Here is a 13,697-nt window from a genome sequence, read left to right on the forward strand (position 1 = left end):
AAAACCCTTGGTTATCAGCGCCTTACCAAATATCAGAGCACCAGCAACGTGCTTGGGCTGAAATTGTCCCGGGCAAAGGGCAGGACAACGCCTAAGCACCCCTTAAGTCCACCAGCCTATTTACTGCTTCTGGGCTTAGGTGATGGCAAGATTGGAAGCAAAGACCATCTTTTTGTTCTGTGTTTGTACAGCCCCTAGCACCATGGGGGTCCCAGTCCATGGCTCAGGCTCCTAGGTGCTATAGCAATGCAAATAGGAAATACCGATAGACCTTGGGCTGGCCCTCCAGGCAGGGCTGGCTCTCCCCCAGTGCTGCAAGTAGCACAGAATGAGACAGTCCCTGCCCTGCACAGTCTTCACAAGCTGCCCCCAACAGCTTTACCCATCTGTGTTTGGGAGTGGTGTTTGCATTAGATCCAGAGCCCCAGGCCCTTCCCTCTGCCTGCAACATTCAGTGCTGCATTTCCCCTTCAGGGAGAAGACAGGCAGCCTCCACTCAGGCCACTGCTAATGCAACCTGTTGGTGTGGCTAGAGTCATCCGTGCACCAAATAGGCACTGCTCCCCCCCCCCCCCCCGACCCCCGCAGCGGCCCCACTACAGGAATTCCCGCTACGTGCGAAGTGGGCACTCCTCAATGGTAGTCAAATTAGTCTACGGTCTTCACCTCTAACAGCTAGCCGGGCCCTGGCAGCTCAGAGCTGGAGTGCTTTGCTGTGTGTTAGCAAGAGGACAGCGGCTTGGCCTGAGTCCTATTTGTTTCCCCTCTAAGTACCATGGGAGCTTCCCACTGCATACACAGCCCATTCCTGGGAGGACCCGCGAGGAAATGCTTCCCATCCATCAGGGGAACAGTTCTGTGGTGTACTGGAAATTGGTTAAAAATGACAAGCCATTCTGTGAGATGTGAGGGATTCCCGGTCCTGCTCACAGGCGAGGGGGCGGTGCGGGAAGCTGTGGACTCTGGGTCGACCAAGTCAGTCAGCAGACAGCCCTTGGAAACAGGGCCGGCTCCAGGCACCAGCAAAGGAAGCAGGTGCTTGGGGCGGCCAATGGAAAGGGGCGGCACGTCCGGGTGTACGGTGGCAATTCGGTGGCAAGTCCCTCGGTCCCTCTCAGAGCGAAGGACCTGCCGCTGAATTGCCGCCGAAGAATGAAGCGGCGTGGTAGAGCTGCCTCCGAACTGCCACCAATCGCGGCTTTATCTCCCCCCCGACCCTCCACTTCGCTGCTTGGGGCAGCAGAAAAGCTGGAGCTGGCCCTGCTTGGAAAGAGTCATTTTAAAGCAAGGTGTGGTGAGTTGGGACTCGCTCCTTAGGGAGTAGCCTGTTTTCTCTCTCTCTGTTTTCAGGTTCTCATGCGTTATTGGTCTGGATTCTGAGAAATAAAGCAGGGTTACGTTGTAACCCTCCAGCGAGAGTGTTCACATGTTTATCTCGGGGTGCATGGCATGAGCCTAACAGCCTCTCCTTGCAGACAGGCTGCGGCTGTGTTTCTGTCTCAGCAAGGTCTCTCTAGGCGGCACCGTTCACCACATTTCCTTTCCACAGCCAATGAGAAATCAGCAGAGGCAAGTTATTCAGGGAGGCTGGAAATCTCGTCTACCTGTGTGTTCCAGCCAGCCCTGTGACAGGGGGTTCCACTCGTGTAGCCCTGTGCGCCGCTGGTGCTACGTACATGATACACGTGGGGCCAGGTCAGGCTCTCATCCTCCCAATTCCCACCCTGAGAATTTTGTGTTCGGGGTGTTGGGATCCGGGGCTCTGATTGGTAGGGTGACCAGATAGCAAATGTGAAAAATCGGGACATGGGGTGGGGGGTAATTGGAGCCTATATAAGAAAAAGACCCAAAAATCAGGACTGTCCCTATAAAATCGGGACATCTGGTCACCCTACTGATTGGGCCCTGCATTATGACAAGGCCCAGTTGTGACAGATGGATGCTGTCCGGAGCCTGGATTTCAAGCCCGGCCCTCCCAACGTTCCTGGGCTGCTCAGATTGGAGATGATGGGTCTGCTCGTGTGGAGGTCGCCATCCTGGCTGATCCACTGTGCCTGAGTGTTGGGTGTTGAACTGGGGACCGGCAGAGCTAAAACCCTGAGTGGCTACAGCTTCAGCTAAAGAGGCAGAATTTCCAGGGGGGCCTGTAACAGACTCAGCTTCTCCGCAGATTGGCCCAGAGGGCGACCTGTCATATCCACCCACCAGTGAGTACAGTCGCATGCACAGAGTGAAACTCACCGAGGCCCCACTTAGCTCCCTCTGGAGCCCTAGCCACACCCACAGTGCAGGAGGGGACTGGGGCTGCGTGGGCCTGGCTTGGCGGTCCCATTCCAAATCCCTCCATCCCCTAAAAGTTCAGGGGTGCCTGGATCGGGCCCAGCAAACACATGAATCAGGAAAGAGGTTTATCCTCCCCTCAGAATCCTGCTTCCCGTGCCCAGGCTCCCATGGCACCTGCTGGAGTCGGTGCCACACGGCCGCCTGGCAGGATAAGCCAGGCTCAGTGGGGCAGAGGAAGGTGCTGTACAAAGGCCACTCCCTTGGGTGGAGCTGCTCCTGGGGGGGGGGGGGGGGTCTGGCTTCCTCGCTGGGGCTAGCGCCCAAAGCAAAGGGAGTGGGCCCTGAAGGGGCCCGTCACCTCAGCAGGGCAGCCCGCTGCAGCACAGGGGAGAGGAGAGGATCCTCCTCCTCACCCCGCACCGACGGAGGGTACAGGCAGACCAGGCCTCCATGCGGGAATACACCCCACCGGCCAGCCATACGTACTGTGCTTTGCCCAACCTGAGCGGCAGTGAGAACTGCCCAGCCCTGATCCCAGCCCTGCTGCTGGCCAGCACAGACGGCTGATGAAAACGGGAATGCAAACTCAGGCCAGGTTGCTCCTGGCAGCAGGTTCTGCTTGAGGGATGTGATGAGCATGTCCCCAGCTTTCCCTGCCCGGCTCCCCGTGGCCCCGGAAACAGCAACTGCAGAGCAGAGTGTGGGAGAACCTCAGAGAGCCTTTCCCACAGCAGGGAGAGGGCGGCGAAGGTGGCAACAGGGCTTCACATTCCCAGCAGGGCTGCTAAATTCCAGGCGCCTGCTCAGAATCTCTAGGCCGGCTGAGAATTCAGCTGGGAGCTCCCTGCCCCACTCCCCACGGAGACAGCTCAGGGAATGAAAGGGCTTCTGTTTGGGGGACCCTCGGAGATGCCACTAAAGCCCATGCAGGGCTGGGCTCCATGCTGCATCTATGGGGGCCTGAGTTCAGAGAGGACTTTGGGGGAGATGGGGCAGGCTCTAGCCTGCCACCTGCAGGCCAGCAGTGGAGCACTGTGGTTCTCCAGGGATTCAGCGGGGCAGAGACTGAGGCGGACTGGCCCCTCCTAGATCACCAGGAGAGCTTTCCCCTCTGCAGCTGCTGCCACCCGGAGCAGCCTCCATCTAGCTCTCTGCCTCGGCTATCGGGAAATCAGGCTGCGGCCTTAGTCTTTCTCCCCATCACCCTGCTGCCACCAGCCAGGAACGGGACTTGGCAATCCCCATAGCAAAGATGTTGGATTCGACACACTGCTAAGAGGACACAGTGGGCTGCCGGCGCCGACTCCCGGGCCCTGCTTTGATCGCCTTCGAGATGAAACATTTTAGGGTCCAGTTTCTCACCCTGCTGTCTGAGATAGAGAGCCTAATCATATGGGGTTATTATAAAAACCCTTCGCGTTGCCCAAGCCCCATTCCTCTAAGACAGTCAAATGCTCCGCAGAGGTGAGCATAATTAGTCTCATTATACAGGCAGGGAAACTGAGGCACAAAGAGGCACAGGCTAAAAGGTCCAAACATCAGGTGCCGAACAGAAAGCACCTGAATCTACGTTGAGCCACTCAAATGAGCTGCTGAATTTTAGCACCCATGGCTCTCCCCAAAGCCTGGCCACTTATTTACGTGCCTCAGTGTGGACTGAAGGCCAGAAACCTTCACAAGGGCTCAGCCCCCCACAGCCAGTGACAGATTTTCAAGAGAGCTCGATGTTGCTGAGCAGTTTGGAAAATCTGGCTCCAAGTGTGGGTGCTGAGCTCTGGAAAATCCGGCCCTCAGTGACTTGCAGCAAAGCAGGTTATACCGTGGCGGAGATGGAGTAAAACCCAGCCCCCCAGTCCCCAGCTGTAACCACGAGCCCAGGGCATCTCCTGTATTTATGTTACATGGTGTCACATATTAATTGACAGGCTAGGCTCTGCAATCTGAAGCCTTTTAATCATGCAGCCAGCTTCCTGGCATTCTCCCAAGTCTCTGAGAGGCAGTGCCAGGGGGCCAGACACTCTAGTCCCTCGCATGATGGGGCCTGCAATTTTTAAGCGCCAATAACTCCCCCAGACCGGCTTCGCCAATGGGGTGTTGGGCTCGGAAGGCTACAATGCCCGCACGTTTCCTCCAAACTGCTGTCAATGGCGCCACCACATGAGCAAAGTGGGCTAATGTCTGTACCAGGGAAATCCCCCGAGCAAAGCACGGCGAAGGGGCGAAGCAGCTAAAAAGGCAACGACACCTTGGGATGGGCAGGATAGAAATTGATCGGCACAGCAGGACTCCGACTGTCAGGGGAAAGACTGACCTCATCCAGAAACAGCCTGGTTCTCAGAGGACCTGAGCCACCTGCTATGCCTGCGAGGGACCCAGCGACTATGACAATCAGGCCTAAAATGTCTTTACAACACCCCACAGGCTGCAATCCTCACCCCACTGCAAACAGCTGCCGCATCAGCACACCCACACTGCTAGTGACTGCCCTGGTTGGTAGGGTCCTTGCCCCAGGGATCCTGCACTCCTCTGATTCATGTAGCTAAGGAGTTATGAATAGTCTGACAATCCTATTAGAATAATGTTAGCGACCTAAGTGACCCAGGCAGCGGCTAGTGCAAAGCATGCATGGGCTAGCAGCACCCTCCCCGCACCCACTGAGAAGGGAAACTGTGTTCCTACAGCGGGCTGGGGAGCATGGTCCTTATAGGGCTGGAGCCGAATGCACAGGCCCTGAAATGAATTAAAAGATGGAACGGGTCCCTGCTGGGGCTTTACTTTGCCATCACAATAGCACTGGCTTGGCTGAGCCCTGCTGCCTCCTTACAATCCACTGCCCTGGGGACGCACGGGCCAAAGCTGGCATCCCTCATCCAGCAATACTTGTTTGCAGACAGAACCGGGGCTGGCTACAAGATGCTTAGGGTGAGATGCTTCTACTGTAGGAGACACCGGAGGGTGACAGTCATACCGCAGGGTCCCCACCTAAAGGTATATGTACCTTGCACTAGGCAGCTCCCTTGTATTTCCTGCTCACCGATGAAAAGCATCCACTCTGAATGGGATCCCGCACAGCCCTTCCCACCTGACTGCCAGCGAGAGACAGAGAGAGACACTGCAAGAGGAGGGCTGAATGCCAACTCTGCCTCGGGCAAAAATGGACTGGGGAGAGGAGATGGCACCTTTCTCTAGCACCTTCCATCCAGAGCTCTCAAAGCACTTCACAACGGAGGGTCAGTATCATTATCTCCATCTCAGAGAGGGGGGAAACTGAGGCAGCGACCTGCCCGAGGAAATCAGTGGCAAAGTCTGGAATACAAGCCAGGGCTCCTGCCTTCTTCCTAAACCTGTTGTTCTAGGCACTAGGCAGGACTGCCCCCTGCACTGACTGGGGTGCTCAGCACAACCCGCTGCTGTTTGCCAGCTACACAATGTGGTTTTTATGTTGAATACATTTCTCTGGCAGCCCCTCAGCTCTGTCCCTAAATTCAAAAGCTAAGCTCCTTCCCATCCTTGCTGCAGCACGGCTAAACCTGTTGTGAATACAGCTACAAAGTGTCTTTCCCAGGGAATGCCAAAGCTGACCTGTCTCATGCAGAGAAGGGCACCGTCCCCAGTGGAGGCACCCCGCTGCCCTTCCAAGCCCTCCCTTGTAGGGCATGGGGAAGTTCTCAAGAGGGCAGGTTAGTCCCAGTCCTCTCCACAACTGGGACCTAACCGGAGTGGAAACACTGGGACCATCCATGGTGCTAGAAGTCAACCCTGCAAAATCCTCTTTGAACTGAGCCCTGTTGGGTTCCCTGTGGCAACAGGGCTGGGCCAACGCTTGGAAAATTAACATCTTTGAACTGAACCACCTGGTGAAACTTTACTGTCCGTCTAAAACAAACAATTCCAACACTCAGGGGGCAGTCCTGCCTAGTGCCTAGAACAACAGGATTAGAAAGGAGGCAGGAGCCCTGGCTTGTATTCCAACACTCTGCTGGTGGCCAACCCAGACTGAAAGCCCCCAAAGCCATGGGTTATCACAGCTATTGAAATACTGGACAGAAAGCTCCAGGACAGTTGGCAGTAATTGTCCAGTATAAATACTCCATTATGCTCTCAAACAATCAGAATCTGCCCAGCAAACCAGCTCCTCTGATCCGTTGCAATCAAGAAGCAAAGCATGCAGAACAGCACAGTATAAACAGCATTATGCAGAGGGGCAAAGGGAGGAGGGGGGAGTTGGCTCAGCAGGTCCTGAAATAATAGCTGCCTTTTTGTTTTGTTTCTAATTTGCGGTAGAAATTTTATATCAGCAAAGTGTGGCCCCAAATTCCGAGCCCAAGCAACCTGCAGCTGATTCTGGGGTGGGGTGAGAGGGTGTCTATCCTTGTGCCCCAAGGACAGCACTTGCACTGCAAAGCAAACGACAGTTCGGTACTTACAGGTAAGCCGTTAAGGGGCTCAGGCTGACAGGGACTTGGGAGAGTCCCAGCTCTGAACAATCCACTGAGAGCATTATGCCATCTTCTTCACAGTGGCACTGAGGCAGGCATGAGGGCGCAGCACCTGGGTCCGTGGATACCGCCTGGAGAGTGGCGGAGGAGGACAGAAAAGTGCACCAGAAGAAGAGCTTGTCCATCTTGGTCACAGCTGCAGCCCACATGAGCTGGGTGAGGGTGGCTGGCACTGGCTCAGTGGCTCTGATCTCAGCTGGCTGCTCGGACAGAGTCTGATTTCTCAGACCCAGCAGGCACTGGATCCCCTGCACTCCTGAGTGTAGTAAAGATGCAGCCGGTGAAGGGGAGGCATTGTTGAATGATCTTGGTTATTGGGTTTCACAGGCTGGGCAGGGCAGGGGCGTGAGAGCCTCGGAGAGGAGGAGCTAAAGGAACTTTCTGCTCTCTCCCTCTCTCTCCCGGAGAGCTGGCAGGAATTTCATTCAAAGAGAAGAAGAAGAAGAAGAAGAAGAAGAGAAAAAAAAATACCCCAACAAATAAAGACCTGTTTGTAGCTCCAGGACTTGTGCTTTGCTTTGCAATGTTTTTGTGGGATAGCAGCGCAGGGGAAAGGAAAGCCGACTCCTCCGGGAGAAAGTAATTTAAACAGGGGTTTGATCCTGCCCCATCCAGCACTTCAAACACTGAATGGTACCCCCTGAACCATGCCTTTGGAGGCATGTGCACTGAGGCTGGCTCCCTAAACCCAGCCGTCAGCTGGGAATTCAGGGGTTAACATTCAGGGGAGCTAGTCTGAATAAGCCATGCTGCTGCCACCCAAAAACTTCGGTGCTATCTACCTATCTTAGGTACTTCTATGGCTCCATCACCACAGCATGGGAGCACCTCTTTACCCATCACACCCTATTGTACAGATGTGAAATTGAGGCACAGGGAGACTAATTAGCTTGCCCAAGGGAGACTGTGGCATAGCAGGCAACTGAATCCAGCTCTTCTGACTCCTAGACTAGTGCCCTAATCACTAGGCCATCCTGCCTCCGCTCCTTCTCTGAGCTCACAGTACCATGTTTCATGGCAGATGACATCTCTCCTTTGATCGAGGACTGTGCCTTATGGCGATAAACAGACAACACCTGGAGAGCGGAAGTGATAAGGTTATTCCTAAATGTAGTGTCAAATGCTACATGCTAAAGGTGCACAGCAGGAAATCTCCCCCCCCCCACACACACACACACACCGGAATCATAGAAACAAGTGTTGGACTCTTCTATCCACGGTTTTACTGAAGGAGAAACAGTTTGGCAAGGCAAACAAAAACTAGGTTTCACCTCCAAAAATTACAACCAGCCCTTCTCTAAACCCCTTCCTGCAAGGAGTCTGACAGACAGAGTGAAATCACCCTGGGGATCTCCTCTGGGAGTCAGTTTCTTTAGGGGGGTTCCACATTCCCTCTTTTGGGGACTGTAGTCTCAGGTTTAACTTCAGACTCTGACCTCTCCAAGGCTGCTCTGCTTTTCCCTGCTCATTCCGTCCACTGCCCAGAAAGTCAGAGCAACTAAAATGCCTCCTGCGCATGGCTTCCAGCTCCAAACTGCCCACAGAGTGACCCAACACCTGCCAGACAGACGCTAGGATGACCCTGGAGCAGGCAGCCCTTAGGCTGGAGGTGCAGGAGTGGAGAAAGAAGAATCCAGGCATGTGTCCCTGTGAACACAGCTGCAGGTCCCACATCACCAGCTGGGTGCGCACCTACGTCCTGTGGTCAGAGCGAGAACTGGGAGCCTGGGCTCGATTACCTGCTTTTCCACTAATTCCCTGTGTCCTTAGGTGACTCAATGCACCTGTCTGCATCCCTGTTACTCCCCGGGAAAAGAGCTAGGAGAATGAGGTGGGCTGTAAAGCATGAGAGGCTTAAGCAGCCGACGCTGCACTTGGAGGGCTGATTGCAGCTCAGGTAGATGTACTCGAACCAGCTTTAATCTCACTTGCTTGAATCCTGGAGCAGTGAAGCTGCAGCAGCACTGGCTAGCCACCGAGTAATTACCCAGGGCTCCAGACAGGCTCATGCAACCTGTGTGACATAGCCCAGGCTTGATGGCTCCACTGCTAGATGAAAGCTAGCTAGCTTGGGCTCGGCTACTCATGCTGCAATCAATCTCCATGATTGCGATATAGACATACCCTGAGTAGCTTACCCAAGAGAAAGTCAAGAGATGACTTGATCCCAGTCTATAAGTATCCACACGGGGAGAAGATTTCTGTTATTATTATTTCTGCAGGCTCTTCAATCTAGCAGACTAGGGTAGAAGGAGATCCAATGGCTGGAAGTTGAAGCTAGACACATTCAAACAGGGAATATGGTTCACATGTTTAATGGGGAGGGCAATCAACCATTGGAACAACTTACTGAGGGGCATGGGGGATTCTCATTACCCCTGGAGTCAAGACTGGGTCTCTCTTTCTAAAACATCTGCTCGAGCTCAGCCACAAGCAGTGAGCAGGGTGAGGAACCCCTGGCTGGGTTTGTTTGACCTGCGCTATGCAGGAGGTCCGACTGGATGATCACAATGGGCCCGGATCCTCGGAGGTATTTAATTTAGATGGGAGTTAGGTGCCTAAAGAGCTGAGCCATTGGTCCCTTCTGGCCTTAAACTCTAAGGCCCCACTGAAGTCAAGGGGAGCTTTGCCACGGACTTCCGTGGGGGCTGGATTTCACCCTCAAGATTTGCAAATTGATTTAATTGGAATAACACCTCGTACATCACAGGGCATTTCTGAGGCTTCATTAATTAAACCTTTGCAAAGTGCTTTGACATCCCCAGCCACACAGGATTTAGATTAAAGGGAAAGGGCTATACAGAGAGCTGGGAGCCCTGCCATAATTAAAGGCTGAGCCAGACACGCTTTCCTACAGCTTTGACTTGGACAATTGGTTTGGCTGGAAAATTGCCACATTTTCTCAGGCAACCAGTCTGGAGAAAGTGACTCAAACCCATTGGGAGTGCCAGGCCAGTCACAACAACCCTGCCCTGAAAGGATGGGTTCACCTAAGGTGTCTCTGTCTCCCTCTAGCGCAAAAATGATTCATTACTGGCCCCTAAAACTTCTTGTCCAGTGAAACGTCCTTGGGGATCCAGCCGCTGGCTGGACTGGAAGAAAATAATTTGTGTTGAATGTTTTATTAGAGCTGGTGGGAAATGCTGTTTCACTGAAACATTTCCAGGAACGTGTCAGTTTCGACGAAATTTGTGCTGGAAACGTTTCTCCCCCCCCAAATGATTCGATTTGAAGGGGGAGGATTTAGTTTGGACTGTCTCATATTGTGTCAGCTTTTAATTTTTTTTTTTAACTGTCAATTCATGTTAATATCATATTTCTATGGGTCTATGATACTTTATAGAGAGATAACATTTGATAGTATATCATAAGGTTTCAGCTGTATTAAAACATTTGGATGAGTTCATTTCAGTGTTTCCTCAGTAAATTTAGGATTTCCAGACAAAAGGCAATTTGGAAATGAGATGGAAATTCCGTTTTCTGGCCAGCTTTAGTTAATGATTTCTGCTGTGCCTAGCTCTGGGCCCAATCCACTCCCATTAACATAAACAGATGTTTTTTGCCATTGACTTTAGTGGAAGCAGGATCAGGCCCCCTGTATGTTTGTGTGTTGCCCTCTAGTGGCTGGCTGCAGCTTAGAGAGAGCGGAAGAGTGTTTTTAATAGCAGACGGCAAGCCAAGCTCTTCCCTTAGCTCAGCTGATAGGTGCCTATGGCTGCAGGGCTCCAGTCTCAACTCTTTGGGGTGTGTAGCTTATTAGAGAGAAAGAAATAGCCCCTTCACACTGAAGTTACAACCTCTACCCCTGACGTTTCAGTTGTGAGCCTGACAATTCCCTAGGCAGTGTTGTTGTAGCTGTTTCAATCCCAGGATATGAGAGAGACAAGGTGGGGGAGGTGATATCTTTTATAGGACCAACTTCTGTTGGTGAGAGAGACAAGCTTTTGAGCTGACACAGAGCTCTTCCTCAGGTCTGGGGAAAGTACTCAGTGTCATAGCCAGAAACAAGGTTGGTTCAACAGGCCACTTCACTTTGAATGGTCCCCCAGTATTTATTAACTACTTATGCTAAACAGATATATTGGGATTGGAAAAGGTGCAGAAAAAGGCAACAAAAATGATTAGGGGTATGGAACAGCTTCCATATGAGGAGTGATTAATAAGACTGGGACTTTTTAGCTTGGAAAAGAGATAACTAAGGGGGGATATGACAGAGGTCTACAAAATCATGAGTGGTGTGGAGAAAGTAAATAAGGACGTGTTATTTACTCCTCATAAAACAAGAACTAGAATTAATAGGCAGCAGGTTTAAAACAAATAAAAGGAAGTATTTCTTCACACAACGTACCGTCAACCTGTGGAACTCTTTGCCCGAGGATGTTGTGAAGGCCAAGACTATGACAGGGGTCAAAAAAGAATTTGATAAGTTCATGGAGGATAGGTCCATCAATGGCTATTAGCCAGGATGGGCAGGGATGCAAAACCATGCTCCGAAGTGTCCCTAGTTCTCTGTTTGCCAGAAACTGGGAATGGGCGACAGGGGATGGATCACTTGATGATTACCTGTTCTGTTCATTCCCTCTGAGGCACCTGGCATTAGAAGACAGGATACTGGGCTAGATGGACCATTGTTCTGACCCAGTATGGCCGTTCTTATGTTAACACCTCTCCTGTCATGGGAGGAGGGGGGAGAGGAGAGGAAGGGAGGGTTGTTAGAGGGTTACAGATTGTTGTAATAAGCCATAAATCCAGTGTCTCCATGCAGTGCATAATTTTTAGTTTCAGAGTGGTAGCTGTGTTAGTCTGTATCAGCAAAAACAACAAGGAGTCCTTGTGGCATCTTAGAGACTAAATCAATTAACAGCAGAATACCAAGGGAGGAGAAATAACTTTTGAAGTGGTAAGAGTGTGGCCCATTACAGATTGTTGACAAGAAGGTGTGAGTAACAGTAGGGAGAAATTAGTATTGGGGAAATTAAGTTTAGGTTTTGTAATGACCCAACCACTTTGTCTTTATTCAGGCCTAATCTGATGGTATCCAGATTGCAAATTAATTCCAGTTCTGCAGCTTCATCTTGGAGTCTGTTTTTGAAGTTTTTTGTTGTTGAAGAATTGCCACTTTTAGGTCTGTTATTGAGTGACCAGGGAGGTTGAAGTGTTCTCCTACTGGTTTTTGAATGTTATGATTCCTGATGTCAGATTTGCGTCCATTTATTCTTTTGCGGCGGGACTGTCTGGTTTGGCCAATGTACATGGCAGAGGGGCATTGCTGGCACATGATGGCATATATCACATTGGTAGATGTGCAGGTGAACGAGCCCCGGATGGTGTGGCTGATTTATCTTGTTAGACTGACCTCACACTTGGTAAAGCAACCCCCATCCTTTCATGTATTTATACCTGCTCCTGTATTTTTCACTTCATGCATCTGATGAAGTGGGCTCTAGCCCACGAAAGCTTATGCCCAAATAAATTTGTTAGTCTCTAAGGTGCCACAAGGACTCCTCGTTGTTTTTGCATAATTTTAGTGTCTAGCAAAGGTTTATGGATTTAGTCTCCCAGGCTCATCTTCTGAACGCATTGTTGGATGGAGAGGTCAGATACAGAGTGATCACTTTGTGAAAAGTGTTCAGCCACATGTCTTTAATCATTTCCAGGAAAATGATAAGAGACAAAAAAAAAAAAAAAAAAAACCTATGGCCTGTGGGGGAACACTTTTCACTAAGTGAACACACACTGCTTTCTCCCTTTCTTTCCTCCCTAGGATGGGAGAGGTGTTAACAGGCCATTTCACTGGTCCCTTGAAATATGTGTTAACTACTTATGCTAAACAATCGGTTCCACCCACTCTGTCACTCACCTTGTCTCTCTAGGAGGTCCTGTGTTCTTTTTCTCACCACACCAGCAGTTAGAGTGATGGTAGTCGTGCTGCACGTGATGGGTGGCTAATGTAGCTGTCTAGGGACTGTGCATCTCTTTTAGGCTTGTGTGGATTAAAGCAGGGCTCTGCAGGAACTGGTGACAGCTTGGCCAGCACCCCTCACTGCTTTCTTAACCTGATGACCTGTCCCACCCCATTTATTTCAACTGATAAAACTTTTCTGGCTCCCTAGGCTGAATCCAGGAGGGTGAATGCCCATGTCCCATGGGAAATCGAGAGAGCTGTGCTGATCTGATGAATCTACAAAGCAGGGGCCTGACTACAATTCAAAAAGCAGCAGGAGCACGTGGGGATAAACTTCGAAAGGCCAAGGCAAAAAAATGAGACTAAACTAGCTGGGGACATCAAGGGTAACAAGAAAACATTTTAAAAATACATGAGAAGCAAGAGGAAGGCCAAAGACAGGTTAGGCCCATTACTCACTGAAAGGGAAAGATAATAACAGAAAACGCATCAATGGCCGAAGTGTTAAATGCTTTTTTTGTTTAATTTTTCACCAAAAAAGTTAGCAGTGATTGGACTTCTAACATATGACTATCAGTGTAAATGGGGTAAGTTCTGAAGCTAAACTAGGAAAACAACAAGTTAAGAATTACTTAAAAGTTAGAGAGGGGTAGCAGTGTTAGTCTGTATCAGCAAAACAACGAGGAGTCCTTGTGGCACCTTAGAGACTTATAAATGTATTTGGGCATAAGCTTTCATGGGTTATAGCCCAGGAAAGCTTATGCCCAAATAAATTTGTTAGTCTCTAAGGTGCCACAAGGACTCCTTGTTGTTGTTGTTTTTTAAAGTTAGAGGTCTTCATGTCCGCAGGGCCTGATGAAATACATCCTAGAATACTTAAAGAACTGTCTGAAGAGATCTCTGAGCCATTAGCGATTATCTTTTAGAACTCAGAGGATAGGAGAGTTCCCACCGGATTGGAAAAGAGCAAATATTGTACCTAGCTCTAAAATGGGGAATAAGGACAATTG

At 50.8% G+C, this 13,697-nt stretch overlaps 1 protein-coding gene across 8 annotated transcripts in view; it reads right to left on the bottom strand.

Annotated features, from left to right (window-relative positions):
* LGR6 (leucine rich repeat containing G protein-coupled receptor 6) overlaps positions 1–7,090 on the bottom strand; it is a 217,822-nt gene extending 210,732 nt beyond the window's left edge. For 6 of the 8 annotated variants that reach the window (XM_042842452.2, XM_024111271.3, XM_065592332.1 and 3 more), the window contains exon 1: positions 6,711–7,089. In XM_042842452.2, the coding sequence (XP_042698386.1) occupies positions 6,711–6,931 (221 nt within the window). In that variant the 5' untranslated portion in view covers positions 6,932–7,089. Of the gene's footprint in view, positions 1–6,710 lie in introns of all 8 variants that reach the window. The other 2 variants (XM_065592333.1, XM_024111269.3) reach the window with 2 other exon arrangements.
* Between the last annotated feature and the right edge of the window lie 6,607 nt (positions 7,091–13,697).

The sequence above is a fragment of the Chrysemys picta genome, chromosome 4, assembly GCF_011386835.1.
Source record: "Chrysemys picta bellii isolate R12L10 chromosome 4, ASM1138683v2, whole genome shotgun sequence".
Lineage (NCBI taxonomy): Eukaryota > Metazoa > Chordata > Testudines > Emydidae > Chrysemys > Chrysemys picta.